Source organism: Ovis canadensis, chromosome 5, assembly GCF_042477335.2.
Source record: "Ovis canadensis isolate MfBH-ARS-UI-01 breed Bighorn chromosome 5, ARS-UI_OviCan_v2, whole genome shotgun sequence".
Classification (NCBI taxonomy): Eukaryota; Metazoa; Chordata; class Mammalia; order Artiodactyla; family Bovidae; genus Ovis; species Ovis canadensis.
In genome coordinates, this window is record NC_091249.1 from 60268255 (window position 1) to 60289637 (window position 21383).

Consider the following 21383-nt stretch of genomic DNA (forward strand, 5'->3'; position numbering starts at 1 on the left):
ACTGATCACTTGAGTTTTTAGAGAAATTGAATGTTTGAATAAAGTGGATCTGTTAAAGCCCAGTTTAAAACTGTTTATGCTTCTGTATATTTTTGTTAAAGTTGTTTAGGAAAAATAATTTTGAGTGGAAGACTTCTATCTAGGAATTGTTACTGTTTTCAGTTGGGGAAACTTTACTGAAGAACATAAAATACGGGCTTCCCTTGTGGCTCAGCTAGTAAAGGCTCTGCCTGCAATGCGGGAGACCTGGGTTCGATCCCTGGGCTCGATCCCTGGGCTGGGAAGATCCCCTGGAGAAGGGAAAGGTTACCCACTCCAGTATTCTGGCCTAGAGAATTCCATGGACTCCCATGGGGTTGCAAAGATTTGGACACACTGAGTGACTTTCACTTCACTTTACATACTATTTGGACCTTGCTAGTGGCTTCCCTCGGAGAAGACAATGGCATCCCACTCCAGTACTCTTGCCTGGAAGATCCCATGGACGGAGGAGCCTGGTAGGCTCCAGTCCATGGGGTCGCTAAGAGTCGGGTACGACTGAGTGACTTCACTTTCACGCATTGGAGAAGGAAATGGCAACCCACTCCAGTATTCTTGCCTGGAGAGTCCCAGGGACAGAGGAGCCTGGTGGGCTTCCGTCTGTGGGGTCGCACCGAGTCAGACACGACTGAAGCGACTTAGCAGCAGCAGCAGCAGCAGTGGCTTCCCTTGGAGAAGGCAATGGCCCCCCACTCCAGTATTCTTGCCTGGCAAATCCCATGGACGGAGGAGCCTGGTAGGCTGCAGTCCATGAGGTCGCTAAGAGTCAGACATGACTGAGAAACTTCCCTTTCACTTTTCACTTTCATGCATTGGAGAAGGAAATGGCAACCCACTCCAGTGTTCTTGCCTGGAGAATCCCAGGGACGGGGGAGCCTGGTGGGCTCCCGTCTATGGGGTCACACAGAGTCGGACACGACTGAAGCGACTTAGCAGCAGCAGCAGTGGCTTCCCTGGTGGCTCAGATGGTAAAGCGAAAGAAAGAAGAAATGTTCAAAATTGGAAACATGGAGGCTTTCAGGACCTATGCATGCCTGCTTTCAACTTTATTCTCTAGTCTTACCTCCCAGTTTCGTGCTTAGCCCTCTGACTGTCCTTTCTTATATCTTTCCAGCTCCTCCTCTACACTCTTGGCACACTCCACCCCTAGCACTTCCATGTGAAATGCTTCCCGTTCTTTAAGGTCCAATCAGATGTTGTCTTTTCCACAGTATTTTGTTTGACTCCTTGCTAGTTGAGAATGCTTACCTATATTGAACTCTCAGTGCATTAAATTCTCTGTATTATGGTTGTTTTCATCTATTTTTTAATTAAAAATTTTAAAGTTATATTAGCCCACTATTTTATTTCAGATTCATATGAACACCTTATGAAAATTACAGTCTTGGATGGTAAAGAGTGAACATGCAGAGAAGTAGGACTGTCACAGAAACAGCTATCTGGACTGCAGACTAAGGGATGATGCTTTGGCCCACATGGTTTAGGATGTGTTCCTGTTTCATATAGATAAAGCAAGACCAACAGCAGTAACATCTAAGGAGATGAGGACATATTTACCTTTTTTTTTTTCTTGTTTTTTTTTGTATCATTGACATATTAAGTTTCAGGTGTACAACATGGTGATTCATAGTTTTTAAAGGGTTAGGGTTATATACCAATTATAGTTTTTGTAAAACATTGGCTTTATTCCCTTTGCTGTAATTATGGTTGCTCTTAAATATGCTTACCACGATTCTCATCTCTGCTTGGGTATTCTGTCTTCTAGAGTATTTTATATAGGCTGAATGCTTAGAGAATTTTTGCTTTAATTATGTAAATACAGATTCAGGGTTCTAACAAAGCAGCCCTTCTAAAAGTAAATTGTTTCAGTAGGTTTACCATCTTCCCTCAATCCTTTCTTATCTGTCCCTTCATGTGTATGAGTTGTTTTAGTCATTGCTCACAGGTCACTTTTGATTTTTGTCTTTCAGTCTTACCTCCAGTGTTAGTGCCTCGTCATAATGAATTCAATCCACAACACAGCCTTCTGGTTCAGTTTAGAAACTTAAGCCACAATGAGCCGCACATGCCGCAAAATGCAACGTTCCCGGATTCTTTCCATCAGCCCAACAGCACTCCTTTTCCCTTGTCTCCAAATAGTCCCTACCCCCCTTCCCCTGCTAGCAGCACATATCCCAGCTCCCCAGCAAGTTCTGGACCAGGAAGTCCATTTCAGCTCCCAGGTAAGAATTTATTTTATTGATACAAAAAATAACTCCTGAGAATTAGCATTTGTTCTAATACTGCTGATCCTCTGGGTCAGCTGTTAATATGTCAAGAACTAACTATTTTTGACTACTCTTTGGTAATTGTTTGATTTCCAGAAGTTTGGAATTTTATTTTGCCAAGTGCTGTATGTTTAAAAATGTAAGTAGATATATTTTTCACAAAATACAATAGTCCTAAAATGTGTATGGAACCACAAAAGACCTGGAATAGCCGAAGCAGTTTTCAGAAAGAAGGGCAAAGCTGAAGGCATCATACTCCCTGATTTCGAACTGTATTACAAAGCTGTAATAATAAAAATAATATAATATTGGCATACAAACAAACATATAGATCATGGAACAGAGTATCGAGAAATAAACTCATGCGGAAATTGTCAATTAATTCACAACAGAGGAGCCATGAATGTACAAGGGGGAAGGACAGTGTCTTCTATAAATATGCTGGTAAAACTGGACAGACACATGCAAAAGGATGAAATTGGACCATTGTCTTACACCACACACAAAAATTAACTCAAAGTAGATAAGAGTTTAATGTAAGACCTCAAATCATAAAACTCCTAGAAGAAAATATATGTAGTAAGCTCCTTAACCTAGGTCTCGCTGATGATTATTTTAATCTGACACTAAAAGCAAAAGCAACAGAAGCAAAAATAAACAGGTGAAACTGTATCAGACTAAAGCACTTCTGCACAGCAAGGGAAGCCATCAGTAAAATTAAAGGGCAGCCTAGTGAATGAAAGAAAATTTTTGCAAATGATGTATCTGATAAGGGGCTAATATCCAAAATTTATAGGAAGAACTCATATGACATAGTGGCAAAAAAAAAAGTCTATTAAGATCTGAATAGATACTTATCCAAAGAAGACATACTGTTGGCCAGTAGATCCATGAAAAGATGCTCTAGACATCACTAATTGTCAGGGAAATGCAGGTCAAAACCACAGTGAGATATTACCTTACCCTTATTACAGTGACTGTTGATCAGAAAGGTGGAAATAACAAGTGTCGGTGAGGGTTTGGAGGAAAGGGAATTCTTGTGCACTGTTGGGATGAAAATTAGTGTGGCCAGTTTTGAAAACAGTATAGAATTTCCTCAAAAAATAAAAAATAGAACTACCATATGCTTCTGCAATTCTACTTTTGGATGTTTATCCAAAGAAAACAAAAGCAGTGACTCAGGAAGGTATCACTGCTCTCATGTTTATTGTGACTTTGTTTATAGTGTCAATTTATGGATAAAGAAGATATGATAAATACACACACACACAAATATTATCCAGCCATAAAAAAGAATGAGATCTTGCCATCTGTGACAACATGGATGAATCTTGACAGCTTTATGCTAAGTGAAATAAGACTGAGAAAGACAAATACCGTTATGATCTCTCTTATATACGAGGACTTAAAAAAACAACTAGGCTCATAGATACAGAGGACAGCCACCCCTGGTTGCCAGAGGTGGTGAAAAAGCAGTTGAGGGAAGTGGGTGAACTGTTTTTATTTTTTTTTAGTTTACATAAATGGAAGTTTTTAAAAAAGCAAACACAATTTGGGGGAGATTGGCGATTACCCTTTAAGAACAGTAACATTACGGTAGATAAAATTTGAAAGTTGCACTCACTCCTCCAGCCCATCTTCCCTGTCTGATTACTTGATCTTTCTCTATGGCATGTATTACAATCCAGTGTAGTATATTTTGTCTTTACTTATAATCTGCCTCTTCCCCCTCCCAACTTGTCTGTAAACTTTCATAGCATCTTTTGTTTATTGTTAACATCACCAGTACCTACGTCAGAGTCTAATATGCAGTAGATCCTCCAGTAAATATTTGTTAAATAAATAGATGGACTTACAGCAACACATAAATACATTTACTGCTAACTATGGAGATACACCTATGTGTTAAATGGTTGCCGGTGCAGATTGAGAGTTTGAAGCCAAATGGTGCTAACTTGAATGATTTCATAGAGAGGAGTCCTATATACAGTAAAGGCCAGAATGTAGTAAAAATGTATCAAAAACAGAAAGACAGAAAATGGCTCTGTCTGATGAATGTAAAGGAAAGTAGATAATCAGGAAACAAAGTGTTGTTAGATATCAGTTGGCCGTATATTGGGCCAAATGACTAAATCTAGGTGTACCACTAGGCATTACAATTAAGTTTTGTCAAAGCAACAAAGGAAGTAGCTATATTTGACGTAAGTTAAATATTTTCATAAAGTTTTTACCGCTGCTGCTAAGTCACTTCAGTCGTGTCTGACTCTGTGTGACCCCGTAGATGGCAGCCCATGAGGCCCCCCTCAACCCCCGTCCCTGGGATTCTCCAGGCAAGAACACTGGAGTGGGTTGCCATTTCCTTCTCCAGTGCATGAAAGTGAAAAGTGAAAGTGAAGACGCTCAGTCGTATCCGACTCTTAGCGACCCCATGGACTTCAGCCTACCAGGCTCCTCCGTCCATGGGATTTTCCAGGCAAGAGTGCTGGAGTGGGGTGCCATACCATTTATCAAGTGCCTTTTATATAACTAATACTGTGATGAAAGATATCACATTAAATTTAATCTTCAGAACAGCCATGTGAGATAGATATTATTCTTATTTTACAGATGGAAGATGAAACTGGTATTAACCCCAAGAGTTTAAGTACCTTACTTAAGGTCACATAGCTAATAAATGGGGGGTTCAGGCCCAGGTTTCTCTGACTCTGAAGTCTGTGCTTTTTTAACTTTGCTACATTGCTTGTCAAATCGTTTTATACTTTGATAGGTTAAAATGAACTCCAGTTATCTTTAATTAGATAACTGATACACTGATTTGCCTGGAGAAGGATCATAAGCAGATTTTTAAAGTGGCTAAATTTTATTAATGGCATGCATGGTCTTGTGTGGTTAAATCATTAGAAATACTGGAATGCCTACTTTGCAGGCAATCATATGTAAATATATACTTAGTGATTTCTCTATTGCAGTGAAATACCAATTGATGAAGGTTTGTTTTTTGAAAAGGATTTGAGTTCCAACTGTTTAACTTGCTGTTAGGTGTCTTTTCAAAAACTAATTTTCATCCTTTGTACTACAGTCAGTGCTGATTGATTGGTAGCTCTGTCTCAGAATACCTCTTGTACAAACCTTGAGGTGAAAAACAAGTTATATATTCAGATATATGTTCAGTATTTATAGTTACTGAGACAAAGAAGTATAGCTATAGCTTTTGTAAAGGTTTGCAGCCAGAAATGTTTTAACTCAAAAGATTTTGTAGTTCATTTTGTTTCCTTAGAGCCATTTTTTGTTTCCTTAGAGCCATAGGACATAATGCCATTGTAAGACATCGCAAAAGAATTAGATAGCTGCTGTTAGTGTTGTTGGCAAATTTTGAAAAAGCATGGTTTTATCTTCCAGTTTTAAATAACAATACAGTGTGTGATGATCTTGGCAATTTAAGAATGTCTCTGTAGATACCTGAACGAGGATAATCTCTGGCCTTCAGATTGATACAGTAGTTGCAGTTTCTCTGAGCATGTAATTCTAAGCAAATGAAGGCAAAATTCTTGACCTTAAATTCTATCGTAGTGAATTTTAGCAGTGATATTACTATGCGGATTGGACCAAATTCACGTGGACTTGTAGTAGGTTTCTGGTGGCTAAGGGGTATGCTGTCTTTTCTCCTGTTGCCTTGCCCTGAGGTAGCATCCTGCATTTTTGTGTGTGATGTTCAGTAATGAATCCTACTGGGAATTTTTAAGAACTTTCTGATGCATTTAGATCTAACTTTCAGCGAGATGAAGATTCTAACTATTCTTTTGGGATTCTAACTTGTCTTATTTTCTTCCTGTTAGCTGATACTCCTCCTCCTGCCTATATGCCACCAGACGATCAGATGGGTCAAGATAATTCCCAGCCCATGGATACAAGCAATAATATGATTCCTCAGATTATGCCCAGTATATCCAGCAGAGGTAAGAAGTACAATGCTTATTTTGTTGTTTTTGCTCTTTAAAAAAAAAAACAAACTTCTCAGTCACTTTTAGAAGCCAGCTTTATTGAGTTATAGTTTATATACCATGAATGTATCCATTTTAAATATATGATTCAATGATTTTTTAAAAATGTGTAAAATTTTACACCATTACCATGTAGAATTCTACCATGTTCTAGTTTTAGAAGTTTTACAATGCTTTAAAAATATCCTATATGCGTGTTTGCAATCTATCCTCTCATACCCCCAGCTCCAGAAACCTTCTAATCTGTTTTCTATACTGTAGATTTGCCTTCTCTCATTTCATATAAATAGAATCACAGAATGTGGAGTCTTCAAGATTCATCAGTTTTGTACCATGTATCAATAGTTTGTTTATTCTTTTTCATTGCTGAATAGGATTTCATTGTATGGATATACCACATTTGGTTTACCCATTTATCAGTTGATAAACATTTGAATTGTTTGTAGTTTTTTGCTAGCATGAACAATGCTGTAATGAATGTTTGCAAATACTAAGTCTTTGTTTTTATTTTTCTGAGTCATATGGTAAATTTAAGTATTTAAGAGAAACAGCCAAACAGCTATAAATGGTAGTACCATTTTACCAGTACCATATAAGCGTGCTGGTTTCTCCATACCCTCCTGACACTTGTTATTGTTTATCTTTTTGATTGTTGTTATTCTGTTGGGTATAAAGTGGTGTCTCCTTGTTTTAATTTGCATTTCCCTACTGAGGAATGATTTTGAACATTTTTAATGTACCTAGCCATTCATACATCTTCTTTGGTTTATTTAAATCTTTTGCCTTTTTTTCAAAATTGATTTGTTTATTATTGAGTTGTAAGAGTTCTGTATATTCGGACCCAAGTCCTTTATCAGACATATGATTTGCAAATATTTTCTCTCAGTCTGTGGATTGTCTTTTCATTTTATTAATGGTGTCCTCTGAAGCACAAAAATTTTTCATTTTGATGAAATTATCAGTTTTTTTTCCTGGATTATGCTTTTGGTGTTGCATCTAAAAATCCTTTGTCTGTCCCAAGGTCATAAAAAATATTCTTCTGTGTTTTCTCCTAGCAGTTCTTTAGCTCTTGTATTTAGGTCTGTGATTCATTTTAAGTTTTTTGTATGGTTATGGTCTAAAGTCATCTTTGTTCAAGTAGATACCGAGTTGGCTCTAGCACTATTTGTTAATAAGAGTGTCATGGTGGCTTCTTTTTTACGAATCAGTTGACTATGAATGTAAGGATTTATTTCAGGATGCTAAATTTTGTTTATTGATTTGTTTATCTTTTCCTTAAAGTCTTGATTACTAAAGTTTTATAGTAAGTTTTGAAAACAAGAAGTGTTAGTCCTCCAATTTTGTTCTTTTTGAAAATTGTTTAGCAATTCTACATTCTTTGCATATTTCCATATCATTTTAGTATCAGCTTTTCAATTTCTGTCCCCCTCAAAAAAATTCCTCCTTGGATTTTGATAGAAGTCACTTTGAACCTTTAAATCAATATAGGGAGATATGCCATCATCTTCTAGTACACGGACATGGATTGTACTCTCTATTCTCCGTTTGTTTAGACCTTCAACTTCAGTATAAGTCTTTCACTGATTTTCTTTTTAAATTTATTCCTCAGTGAGTGGAATTTTTTAAAAATTTTGTGTTTGGATTCTTCATTGATAGTTAAAATAAAATTGACTGGATGAAGGCTGTCAAAAGGCACAGACTTCCAGTTGTAAGATAAACAAGTATGAGGGACATAATGTACAACATGATAAATGTCATTAACACTTCTGTGTGTTATATATGAAGTTGTAAAGAGAGTAAATCCTAAGAGGTCTCATCACAAGGAAAATGTATTTTTTCCTGCTTCTTTAATTTTGTGTCTATATGAGTTGATGATGGAGGATCTCCCAGGTGGCTCAGTGGTAGAGAATCTGCCTGCCAGTGCAGGAGACCACAGGTTTGATCCCTGGGTCAGGAAGATTCCCTGGAAAAGGAAATGTCAACCCACTCCACTATTTTTGCCTGGGCAGTCCCATGGACAGGGGAGCCTGGTGGGCTACAGTCTCTGCGGTCGCAGAGAGTCAGACACGACTGAGCGCACGTGCGTGAGTTGATGAGGTTCATTAAACTTGCGTGATAATCATTTCGTGATGTATGTGTGGCAGATCATTGTGCTGTGAACCTTAAACTTACACAGTGCTGATGTCACTTGTATCCCAATAAACTGATGAGAAAGACTTACATTTCTTAACTAAAAACTACAGTTGCCTGCATTGACAGGCAGATTCTTTACCACTGAGCCACCTGTCTTCTGAATTTGCTTATTCTAGCCACTGCATCTGAGTGGAATCATGTAATGTTTGTCCCTTTGTATCTAGCTTATTTCACTGAGCATAATGTTTTTAAGGTTTATCCAGGTTGTAGCATGCATTAGAATTTCATTCCTTTTTAAGGCTGAGGAGTATTCTGTTGTAAGCACATACCACATTTTGTTTATCCATTTATCAATTCATGGACATTTGGTTTGTTTACACCTTTTGGCTATTCTGAATAATACTGCTGAAAACATTGGTATACAGGTTTCTGTTTGAGTCTCTGTTTTTTAATTCATTGGGTATTATATACCTGGGAGTAGAATTGCTAGATTTTATGGTAATTCTGTTTAGCTTTTTTGAGGAACTGCCAAACTGTTTTCCACAGTGGTTGCACCATTACATTTTCACCAGCATTGCAGTGGATTTCCAATTTCTCCATATTTTTGCCAACATTTGTTATTTTCTTTTTTCTTTTGATAATAGTATCCTAATGGGTATGAAGTGGTATCTCAATTGCGGTTTTTAAAGTCATTTTGTTTTGAGAACTTAAACTTCTTAATTTGTCACAAGTTTGCATGAAGTAAGGTATTGGCACTTTAGTTTCCTGAAAGAATGATGTCCTTGTATTTATTTTATAGTGTTTGTGATGATATGGGATGACTGTATGTCCCATAAGCCCCGCATTCCTAAGAATAAATTTCAGGCCCCCTGATAATCTTGTTAATGTTTAAATAGTACCTTGGCTTTTTTAAGATTAGAATTTATAAAAAAAAAAAAAAGAATTTATCTAGCAATTTTGTCATACTAATTTGCTTAATATTCATAGTATCTACCTTCATTTAGAGCAAACTGTCTGAGAACATAAATTTCTGGATTTGAATTCCTACATCTCTACTTATTTGCTTTGCAGCTTAGGGTGGCTTTTTAAATATATCTAAGCCTAAATTTTTCCATTTGTAAAATAAAGAGATAATAACTACATAGGAGTTATTAGTATGTTGATTGACTTTGACTGTATTTATAATGATCTTAGTATACAGCATTGGATAATTCCCCAAAAATGGTATTATCATCCTCTTTCTAAAAATTTGGAGTATGTTTACCCCATTTATCATTTTCCTTTTTCTTTTGATTCTCCAGAGATCAGAGAGTACAGTTTAGTGGTGATGTATATTAAATATTTCTTGGATTATAGTTTCTTAGCCAAACAACTGAGTCCCTTTAGAAGAACCTGGCACTCAAGTCTTCTAACCCTCCTAGATATCTTTTTTCACCAGAGTTTCTTCTCACTTGGGAAATTAGAGTTAAATTGCAATGCTGTGAATTACCAGTTAACAAGATGTCCTTTGCCTTGAGCAGAGTCGCAGACCTTTTGATTTTCTTCTTTTCATTCTAACCAAATTGTCTTTTTTGTTTTGCTTATCTTGGCTCTAGTCTTTCGTGACACTGTTATAACTTCCTGCTACTCATCTGTGTATGTGTTTGGTTATGAGTCCCTCCTTGTTCCATCTTTTATACAAACTCCTGTAAAATCTGAGCTCTTAGAACTTTGCTCTATAGGTCCTCATTGTTTGTTTTTCTTGTACCTCCTCATCTGAATTCTTTGCAGTTATATAATTAAAACTGAGTTTTAAAAGTCAACCAACTCTTTTGTGGTGTCTACATAGTCAGTGTGACTTACTCTTAACGTTTTTCTTGGACATTCTAAAAAATTTCTGCCTTTCTTGAAAGAAAACTGACAATTCATGACTTTTCTTTCTGATTTCAGCTCCAAGACAGACACTCTACTAGTGCTGGATGAAGAACTTCCACGTCTCTTCCATCCATTGTGTCCATTAGGAATTGTTGATTTTTAACACTGATAAGAGTTTGGCCAATGTTTTATATTTTATACAATCCTTTTTCCATAGGCTGTTCTGGCACTTAAAACTTCAAATGTATACCACCTTTTACCCAGAGAACACGCATTTGATTGTGTTTTTCCTTTCTTTTTTTTAAACAAACTAATTTTTAGATTTACAGCAAATTTGAGTGAAAAGTACAGAGTTCCCATATACCCTCTCCCCCTACACTGGTACAGCTTCCCCCACTACCTGCACCAGAGGGATACATTTATTATAATCTGTGAACCTACATTGATAACATCATTATCACCCCAAATGTATAATTTACATTAGGATTCATTCCTGGTATTATACATTCCTTGAGTTGTAACAAATGAATAATGACATGTAGCTATCATTTATAGTATCATATAGAATAATTTCACTGTTTTAAAAATGCTCTGTGCTCTGCCTTATTTATTCTCCTTCTTTCCTAACCCCTGGCAACCACTGATCTTTTTATTGTCTCTCTAGTTTTGCCTTTTTCAGAATGTCTTGTAATTGGAATCTTATAGTATGTAGCCTTTTCAGATTAGCTTCTTCACTTAGTAATATGCACCTAAGTCCCTCCCCTCCATGTCTTTTCATGGCTTGATAGTGCATTTCTTTTTCACGCTGAATAATATTTGGTTGTCTAGTATACTACAGTTTATTTATCCATTCACATGTTGAAGGATATCTTGGTTGCTTCCAAGTTGTGGCCATTATGAATAAAGCTTCTGTAAACATCTCTCTGCAGTTTTTGTGTGGACCTAAGTTTTTGACTCCTTCAGGCAAACAGTGAGGAACACATTTGCTGGATTGTATGGTAAGAGTTTGTTGCTTTGTAAGAAGTCACCAAATTGTCTTCCAAAGTGGCTGTACTATGTTACATTCTCACCAGCAGTGAATGAGAGTTTCTGTTGCTCCACATATTCACCAGCATTTGGGATTGTCAGTGTTTTGGATTTGGCAATTCTTCTGGTTTTGGTAATTCTAATGCAGTAGTATCTCTTTGCTGTTTTGATTTGCATTTCCCTGGTGACATACAATGTGGAGCATCTTTTTATATGCTTATTTGCTTTTGTGTATATCTTCTTCAGTGTCTGAGGTGTCTGTTCATATCTTTGACCAGTTTTTCTCATTGGCTTATTCATTTTCTTACTGAGTTTTAAGAGTTCTTTGTATTTGTGTAACAGTCCTTTACTACTGCTACTGCTGCTGCTAAGTCGCTTCAGTCATGTCCGATTCCGTGCGACCCCATAGATGGCAGCCCACCAGGCTCCCCCGTCCCTGGGATTCTCCAGGCAAGAACACTGGAGTGGGTTGCCATTTCCTTCTCCAATGCATGAAATTGAAAAGTGAAAGTGAAGTCGCTCAGTCATGTCCGACTAGTAGCGACCCCATGGACTGCAGCCCACCAGGCTCCTCTGTCCATGGGATTTTCCAGGCAAGAGTACTGGAGTGGGGTGCCATTGCCTTCTCCTGAGTTCTTTACTAGAAGTGTCTTTGTAAATATATTCTCCCATTCTGTGGCTTGTCTTCTCATTCTCTTGACAGTGTCTTAAAGAGTAGAAGTTTTTAATTTTTAATGAAATCTAGCTTGTCAATTATTCCTTCAAAGATCATACCTTGGTATTGTATCTAAAAAGTCATTACCATATTCAAGGTCATCTGTATTTCCTCCTCTGGTTTTTTGAGATGATTTTCATAGAGTGTCTACTATAGTTTTATAGCCGGTTTTTAGGTTGGGTGGTGTTAGTCTTCTTGGTTTGGTTTTCAGTATTGTGTTGGCTATTCTGGGTCTTTTGCCTTTCCATGTAAACTTCAGGATCAGTGTACAAGATGATTTGCTGAAGTTTTTATTGGGATTTCATTCACTCTTGAGTCATGGTGGGAAGAACTGAGGTTTCCTGCACATGATCATAGACTATATTTCTACTTATTTAGTTCCTTCTTTGAATTCTTTATTTAGAATTTCATAGTTTCAACATATGTATCTTACCTGTTCTGTTTGCTCTTTACGTAAATATTTCATTGTTTGAGTGCTGCGATGAATGATAATTTTATTTCAAATTCTACTTGCTCATTGCTGGTATAGGAAGGTGATTGACTTTTGTATCTTAACCTTATATCCTACAACTTTCCTATAATTGCTTATCAGTTCTAGGAGGCTTTCTGTCAATCATTTCAGATTTTTTGCATAGATAATCTTGTCATTTGTGAACAAAGACAGTTTTATGTCTTCCTTCTCAATCCATATAACTTTTTTTTTCTTTTCTCTTACTGTATTAGCTGGGATTTCCAATATGCTGTTGAAGGGGAGTGATGAGCACATCCTTGCTTTGTTACTGATCTTAGCATAAAAACTTCTAGTTTTTCACCCTTAAGCATGACATTAGCTGGAAGGTTTTTGTAAATGTTCTTTATATCAAGTTGAAGAAGTTACCCTCTATTCTTAGTTTTCTAATAGTATTAATTTTTCAGTCCAAATTTTTGTTTAAAATAATTTTACAGATGCTGGTATAGTTGTCTTTCAGTTTGTTGAAACAGAGCTTTTGTCATCTCAAATTTAAACCTGGATTTGATTCTGCTAGAAAAGCAACTTAAAATGTGATGTTGCCCATCCTTGTATATGTATAATTGAAAAAAAAAAACTTTTATGATCAAAGCATTTCTGGGGAATTCCCTTTCAGTCCAGTGGTTAAGATTTCACCTTCCAGTGCAGGGAGTGTGGGTTCGATCCCTGGTCAGGGAGCTAAGACTCCATATGCCTCCTGGCCGAAAAAAAAAAAAAAAAAACATAAAAGCAACAGAAGCAACAAATTCGATAAAAATTTCATTGTAACAAATGCAATAAAGACTTTTAAAATGGTCCATATCAAAAAAAATCTTGAAAAGAAAAAAGCACTTCTGATGTTTGTTTTTTTGATACAGACTGAAAGCCAGAAAGGCAATGAGATATCAGTGAAATATCTGAAAATTTTCTTTTTCATATAGTGCTTGAGTTGGGTTAAAGGAAACACCAAAATAATTTTGAGTTCCTGGTAATCATTAAACATTGTTTTTGTGTCTGGTTTGTTCACAGATGTTCAGCCTGTCGCCTATGAAGAGCCCAAACATTGGTGCTCAATTGTCTATTATGAATTAAACAATCGTGTTGGGGAAGCTTTCCATGCCTCTTCTACTAGTGTGTTAGTAGATGGATTCACAGACCCTTCGAATAACAAAAGTAGATTCTGCTTGGGATTGTTGTCAAATGTTAATCGTAATTCAACAATTGAAAACACTAGGCGACATATTGGAAAAGGTAATTTTGACATTTTCCTGCGTTCAGTTGAATTCGGTTGTTTGTTGTGCTTGCTGTGCGCCCTGCATTATGTAAGGGCATACAGAGAAACTTAAGGCATGGTCCTGCCCTCAGGTTGCAGATGCAGAAGAATGTGTTCAGTAGAGATGTACTCAGACTTCTCTTCTGTATCCTGCCTATTTTTTCTTCATAGTGCTTAGCATCTGAAATCATACTATTCTGTTTTTTTTTTTTCATTTTCAGTCTTCTTAACTGAAATACAAGCTATACAGAAATTCGCATTGTTCATAACAGTATCTTTAGCAATTAGAACAATGCCTGCCTCATAGTACATACACAAGAAATATTTGTAAAATATATGAATGCTAGTGAAGGATTAAAATTTTTGAATTATGATCTTTGTGGAATATTTTGGGTTGAGATGACTTGTAAGAATTTTCATTATGATGGAGGAGCAAGATTACTGGTAGAACAGTTTGAATGACTTAAGTCTTCAGTGGCTTCACTACCACTCTTCCTACCTTTAAATTCAGGTAACAGGGTTCTATTTATAATTCATCCTCCAAGACAGTTGCCACAACAAACAAGGAACTTTTCACACTGTAGTGAAATTGTATCATGCATTAAGTGGTCAGAGAGGAAACCTATCCCATGTAGGGCTGTTTGCCTATCTTTGAAGTTTTGTTTTTATTACTTTCCACTTTTTGCTTCTTTGACTTGAGAAGGTCTTAGGAACAAAAGTTAACTAACTTTAATATGATTTCTTATAGAAGAGACTCGGAAAAATACTGTGTCCAAAAATAAATTGGAAAGAAAGTTTCCGTTCTTTTTTGACTGAACTAATAACTTGCTATGATTTTTTAGGTAAAAATGCCCCACTTCTATGCATTGATTTTTCATTATACAGTAGGATAATTTAAGAGAAATCTGCTTGGTGAATTCTTAAATACTAGACTCATTTTACCCTTTTTTTCCTAATATATAGTTCTAGGATCCTTTCTTCCAGGGAAAGTATTTGCTCAGAAACAGAACATACTTTTTAATGTCATAGCCTGATACCAGTCTGTGAATCACGCATATTTATTACGATGGTCTTTTTAGTACTATATGCAGTAGTGAAAAGTTGGGAACAACTTGAGCTTTAGCTATATAGTTTGAACTTTTAAATAGTGAACATTCATATATTATTTTGGAGAAGGCAATGGCAACCCACTCCGGTACTGTTGCCTGGAAAATCCCATGAATGGAGGAGCCTGGTAGGCTGCAGTCCATGGGGTCTCTAAGAATCGGACACTTCACTTTCACTTTTCACTTTCATACATTAGAGAAGGAAATGGCAACCCACTCCAGTGTTCTTGCCTGGAGAATCCCAGGGATGGGGGGAGCCTGGTGGGCTGCTGTCTACAGGGTCGCACAAAATTGGACACGACTGAAGTGACTTAGCAGCAGCAGCAGCATATATTATTTATATATTTTTAAAAAATACCAAAAACATTTTTTAAAGGAAAGTAAAATAAATCTGCCATTTAAGGACTCTTCCTATGACCTGAAATTACATTATATGACTTAGCTTGCTTTCTTTTTTTTCAATGATGCAAACCCTTCCGTTGGCAAAAAGAGTGCAAAACTCTTTAGCCAACCAACTATTCATGATAGTTGATAGCACTAAATATTTCTTTGAAAGGATTCATCATAAGGTGCCTTCTTGGGGGATTTTTTTGGCCATTGTTTCTCTCATAGAGATAAAAGATTGTTGGGAAAGTGGGAAAAAAACAACTCTGAGAACTGATAACCTAATACGCTGCCAACTTGAGGCTTAAGTCTTAGTTATTTGAGGATCATTTTAGATTTAGGCAGGCATTCAGTTCGGTTCAGTCGCTCAGGCGTGTCCGACTCTTTGCGACCCCATGGACTGCAGCAAGCCAGGCTTCCCTGTCTGTCACCAACTCCTAGAGCCTGCTCAAACTCATGTCCATTGAGTTGGTGATGCCATCCTACCATCTCATCCCCTGTCATCTCCTTATCCTCCTGCCTTCAGTCTTTCCCAACATCAGGGTCTTTTCCAATGAGTCAGATCTTCACATCAGGTGGCCAAAGTATTGGAATTTCAGCTTCAGCATCAGTCTTTCCATGAATATTCAGGGAGACATTAGCCTCAACTATCTTCAGCAACGTAAGGCCATCTAGTGGTAGTTTCTGTTTGAAGACTTGCTCTGTAGTAGTTATTTTGTCTGTACCTCATGCAGCCTATTCAGTTTTATTATACTGCTTTGTGAAGTTGGCTCTTGTAATTCTTGTCTTTTTAAGGTGTTCATCTGTACTACGTTGGTGGAGAGGTATATGCAGAGTGCCTCAGTGACAGCAGCATATTTGTTCAGAGTAGGAACTGCAACTTTCATCATGGCTTTCATCCTACCACTGTCTGTAAGATTCCCAGCAGCTGCAGCCTCAAAATTTTTAACAATCAGGAATTTGCTCAGCTTCTGGCTCAGTCTGTCAACCATGGATTTGAGGCAGTATATGAGCTCACCAAAATGTGTACCATTCGAATGAGTTTTGTCAAGGTGAGTAGGTTGAGACCTGTAGCTTAATTTGAGTCACTGTAACATATAACATGTGTATTATATGTCTGTAGGTTATAATTTTTTAAAGTCTGTGTTAAAGGTAGTAATTACTTCTGACCTGATTTAACAGGTTTCTAAAGAAAATTCTTAACTTTATAACTTAAACCACATGATTGGTTTGTGATTTTATTTTATAATTTAGACATTATAATAAAATGCTTGATATTGGTATTGAATAGGGGCTGAGTTTATAAAGAATTTCAGTTATGTTTTAAGCTCTGTTATTAAATTGAAAGAAATTACAAAATTGAAAGAACTTTTTGAATTTATCATTTGCTCTTGGCCTGATTTTATTGGCCTTGCAAATGATGATTCATGAGCAAAATTTAGAAAGAATTTTAGTGATCTTTTTTAGCAACCTGTGCTGTATCCACTTGTTCCTTAAGGATTTAGCCAAAGAAGAGTAATTGTCAAATGCTCTGGGTAGGATTTTTTCTTTCTGGCCCACCGTCCCACAGCCCAGGGTTTCCTTGCTGCTTGTTACAGGCCTTTTTGTGCATCAGCTTAAGTAGCCCTGAAGGCATTTTCCTTCCCTGTTATAGAAACGTGGCTCTCATGTTTAATCTAGTTCCCCACTCCGCCCTCATCACACCCCACTTGATTTTCCTAGGCAAGGACTACTGTAAGCAGTAAAGCAGAGAACTTGATACATCCAGCAAATAAAAGTAAAACATTCTGTTTTATTCTTTGGAGTTTTTGGCTAAAGTGGTGCTGCTCAGTTCATCCCAGTAGTTTCCCATCTTAAAGGATAATGATATATCATTTCCACTTGAACTTCATTTGCATGCATTGATCAGTTTTACAGTGCCTTATCTGATGTTTCCAAAAAAAAAAAAAACACCTAAAAATTAAAAATTTTTTTGTTGACAAAAAAATTACATGAGGCTGTATATGGGTTTTATTTATCCATTAAAGAGAGACTGTAGCTCATTGCAGAATTATTAATGTTTTAATTATGAGGTATTGCATCATTACTAACTTGCTAAAAAATAAAAAAAAAGAAAAAAGAATTCTGGAGTGTATCTTGCCTCAAGAATTTCTATTAAGGGGTTATATGTTGTTATGATGATGTAGCTATTGTTTTGCTTTTAATTCCGTGGTGAATGCTAAGGTTGGTTTTGAGAGTTTTTCTTTTAGATTACATTCTGTATATCTCTAACGTTAAGAGTTTATTTTTTGTTCGGAGAAGGCAATGGCACCCCACTCCAGTACTCTTGCCTAGAAAATCCCATGGACGGAGGAGCCTGGTGGGCTGTAGTCCATGGGGTCGCTAAGAGTTGGACACATGGGGAAGTTGGTTTAGACTGGTTAATGATTTTAAAAATGGCTTGTTGTTTTATCTGTTCATTTTCATAGGGCTGGGGAGCAGAGTATCACCGGCAAGATGTTACCAGCACCCCGTGTTGGATTGAGATTCATCTTCATGGGCCTCTTCAGTGGCTAGATAAAGTCCTCACTCAGATGGGCTCCCCGCTAAACCCCATTTCTTCTGTTTCATAGTGCAGAAGTATTCTTTCTCAGTTATATTATTAGTGGACTTGTTTTAATTTTAGGGAAACTTCCAGTACAGATACTGTGAGCTTACATGGAAAACAGATTTTACAGCTTTTTTTTTTTTCTACATAATTGTGACCAATGCATTTGTTTTTGTGATGAATCAACATTTGTTTCTATTCATGTCCATGTGATTAACTCTCAAAAGTGTTGTGAAAGGTGCAGAGTAAGTATTGTGCCCTGGCTCAGAAGTTTGGCCTTGATCTTAAACTGGAACATACTTTTGCCTTATTGTCCCAACAGTTTTTTTATTTGTGAAATTTTTTTGGAAAAGTGATACTTCACATGATAGAGAATTTTAACAGTATAATAGGGTGTTCAATGAAAGTCTTCCGTTCTGGTCTTGATTCTGCAAAACTGTGCTTTTACCAGTTTCTTAGTCCCACCAACTTTAAAAAAGTATATATCATTGTTTTATAAAAGCGTATGGTAGGGACTTAAAAGAAACTATAAAAAATCTTTTATTTGAAGGAACACTATGCACTGCTCTAACAAGTAGTGTTCAATAAAAGCCAAGTGATAATTTTCTAAATGACATCATAAAATTTACATTTAATACAGCTAAATGTCGTCAGTGTGTTGTGACTCCACTCAGTATAGCTTTTGTAAAACTTCTCCTTTTTTAAAAAAAGTTACTGCGAACAGCAGATCTCCATTATATGTCGTTTACTCACATCTGTCATGAGTACTACTTAATAGCTAGCGACAGTGCGTGCATGGCCTTGTTCAGCTGTGTTTGCTGCTTTTGGCCAATATTGCAAGAACTCTAATTTTGACATGCATTAATCTTTTATTTTGCACTTTGATGGGTGACAGTTTTTAGTGTAACCGTCGTGAAACACACTCTAGTGACTTGGACTTAAGTGCTCATCCTTGCTTCCTTGGTACCCCTTTTGTATTAAACACTGCAGTTTATAGATTACAGTTATAGAAAGTTATGCTTTTTCTAGCTTTTGTTGTATTTTCAACCTAGATTATTAGACTGTTATCCTGTAGCTCCAATTTAAGGTTTCTTTTTAATTCCTTGCAGTTTTATGGATGATATTAATGTTGGAAAATCTACTTAATCCCATTGCTGTTAACTTACATCAGTCTCCCATGCAGGGACCTGTGTCTTATAGCCATAGGAGCCTCTTCAGTCTGGCCCCAACGATGAGGCTACCTATCTGATGTATGAATCGGTCAGCAGAGGTTGTTGAGCTAGCTGGTTTGAAAACATTCACATATCAAAGAATACAGACTATTCTCTCAGTTACCATGCATGCTCTTCCATTTTTTAAGCAGCTGTGTGGATGCTAGTCTCAACAGTCCTTAGGAAAGACACAAAAACTCTAAAATATTCTTTTAATCAGTCATACATAAGGGCTTTGAGGGAAGGACTCATAACCTCTTTTCCTAAGAAACAGTACAGTGGACCCTTAGTTATGGCATGAAGAACAAAAATGTTACTTTGAGGGGTGGGGGTGGGAAATCACCTAATTTACCTATTAGAAGAAGCTTATTTTCCAGTGTCTTGAAAATACGTGGAGCCATGTCAATCTTCTTTTTAAAATGTTAATTTTGTTAGACTTTCTTCTTTGCCCTTTCTGCTTTTCTGAGGAAAAAAAATGCATTTTTGAGGAAAGGAGAATGCAGTTTTTTATTTTCCGTAACATTATTTACTGCTTTTATAAAGTGCAGCCAATGGATGGCTTTAGTTTTCTCAGATGCAGTGCCATTCATGTTTCAGCTCTCGTCCTTTGCTAAGTGAAAATCTCTTGACAGTAACCTGAGCCTTAAACATCAGTTTTATACGACATGCATTCTCAGTCTTCCAGAATTGTGTCAGCCACACAAAAGAGGATTATTTGGTCAGTGATAGAACTGAGCTATTTACATCATTGTATACTTAGCCAGGTTCATGGCACAATCTTTGAAACACATTTGTAGAAAAACCACCTAGGGTGACTGGCATATGCATGTAATCAACATCAGTGGGCCTGAACTGATGGAAACTATTTTTATTGATGTTTTCAACTGAGTTAATTAAAAATTGTTTTTATTCATGTAGCAACCTTTAGAGTTAGCAAGATTTTATGTAATTGGCTTTTTCTGTGTTTTCTCTAAGGAGTTGTGTCTCATGAATGACAGTACTGAAGCTATTAACTGGTAAGAGTTTCATGAAAAAGTATAAGCCTGTTGTATTTCCTAAAAGCTGTTAACTCCACACCCATGGGTTTTACATGAAAACTTCATTCAGTCCAGCAGATGCTGTAATTCTTGACGATGCTCAGTACAGGACTGGATGGGAAATAAAAATTAGCCAGTAAGATTAAAAAAAACTAAAATTTTACCAATGAGAAAAGTACCTCTGAAAGAAACCATTTCATAAAATTACAGTTTTAAGTTTTTATTTAATCTCCAGAATGGTTTATAGTCAAATTTATAAAAGCATCATCACACCCAGAGTAATCTTGTTTTATAGCATTACAGCATATAAATATATGCCAACTGAAAAGACAGAGTCTGGGAATAATAAAACTACAACCAGTTTGGTAAATGCAAAAAAGAGGCATAGAATCAAAATTAATCTCAGTAATGTATTAAAGCAACAAAAATATACTGACTGGGAAAAAAAAAAACAACAGCAGAATTTAAGAGGTGCGTTTGACTACTGTATCTCTACATAATTACCTAGCTTAAATTATGGAATATAAACTAGTAGGCATGTTATTGATCTACTGAAGTGAACTTTTTTCCTTTAGAGAAAATTTAAAGAAAACATTGATCTAAATGTCAAATATATACAACAGAGTATAAATCATTTTTTCCATTCTCTTTGTTATATAAGTAAACTGTGAGAATAGAATTGGCTGGGTTTCTGAGGTGAAATCCACAATAAGATTACTAGATAGTTCAGTAAGTTATACCTAACAGTATGAAAAGAGGGTGTAGCTATTTTATACTTTTCATAACATTTGAGAGTAAGCCATTCTTTTAGGATGGAAAATGATCAGTAAGTATTTAGATCTAAAGTCTATTGTCAAGATAAGGACTGGGGCTCACATTATATAACCTTCAGTATTATCTTAGAGTACCTGGAAGAAACAATTCCCCTGTCATAGTGTTCTTTTAAAGGAGAAAGTTTATGCAAAAATGAAATCATGCCAGTAACAGAGAAACTATAAATTCAAGTTTGATAGTACCTGTTTAAGTGTTGTACTTCTGTTGCAGAGAGCATCTAATATCCCAGTTTAGATCTGTTTCTTTATACTTTTTCTAGTTGCTTGCTTAATGTTACTTTAGGTCATTATAACTCTCCCACTTAAAATATATTAATATCTTTTATATTTTCTGAAGAACAAGACATCTTTTATAATTATTAAATTTATCTTCTAATGATGATTAAAATTTTGGACCTACTAACTTTGAAGAGGCTCAGAGCTTTTCCTT

General features: G+C 36.3%; 1 protein-coding gene across 2 annotated transcripts in view; it reads left to right on the top strand.

Moving 5' to 3' along the window:
• Window positions 1-20499, top strand: part of SMAD5 (SMAD family member 5) — a 56756-nt gene extending 36257 nt beyond the window's left edge. For both annotated transcript variants that reach the window (XM_069592110.1, XM_069592109.1), the window contains exons 3-7: window positions 2010-2261; window positions 6143-6262; window positions 13552-13773; window positions 16081-16337; window positions 17754-20499. In XM_069592110.1, the coding sequence (XP_069448211.1) occupies window positions 2010-2261; window positions 6143-6262; window positions 13552-13773; window positions 16081-16337; window positions 17754-17897 (995 nt within the window). In that variant the 3' untranslated portion in view covers window positions 17898-20499. The remainder of the gene's footprint in view (window positions 1-2009; window positions 2262-6142; window positions 6263-13551; window positions 13774-16080; window positions 16338-17753) is intronic.
• Window positions 20500-21383: the final 884 nt, after the last annotated feature.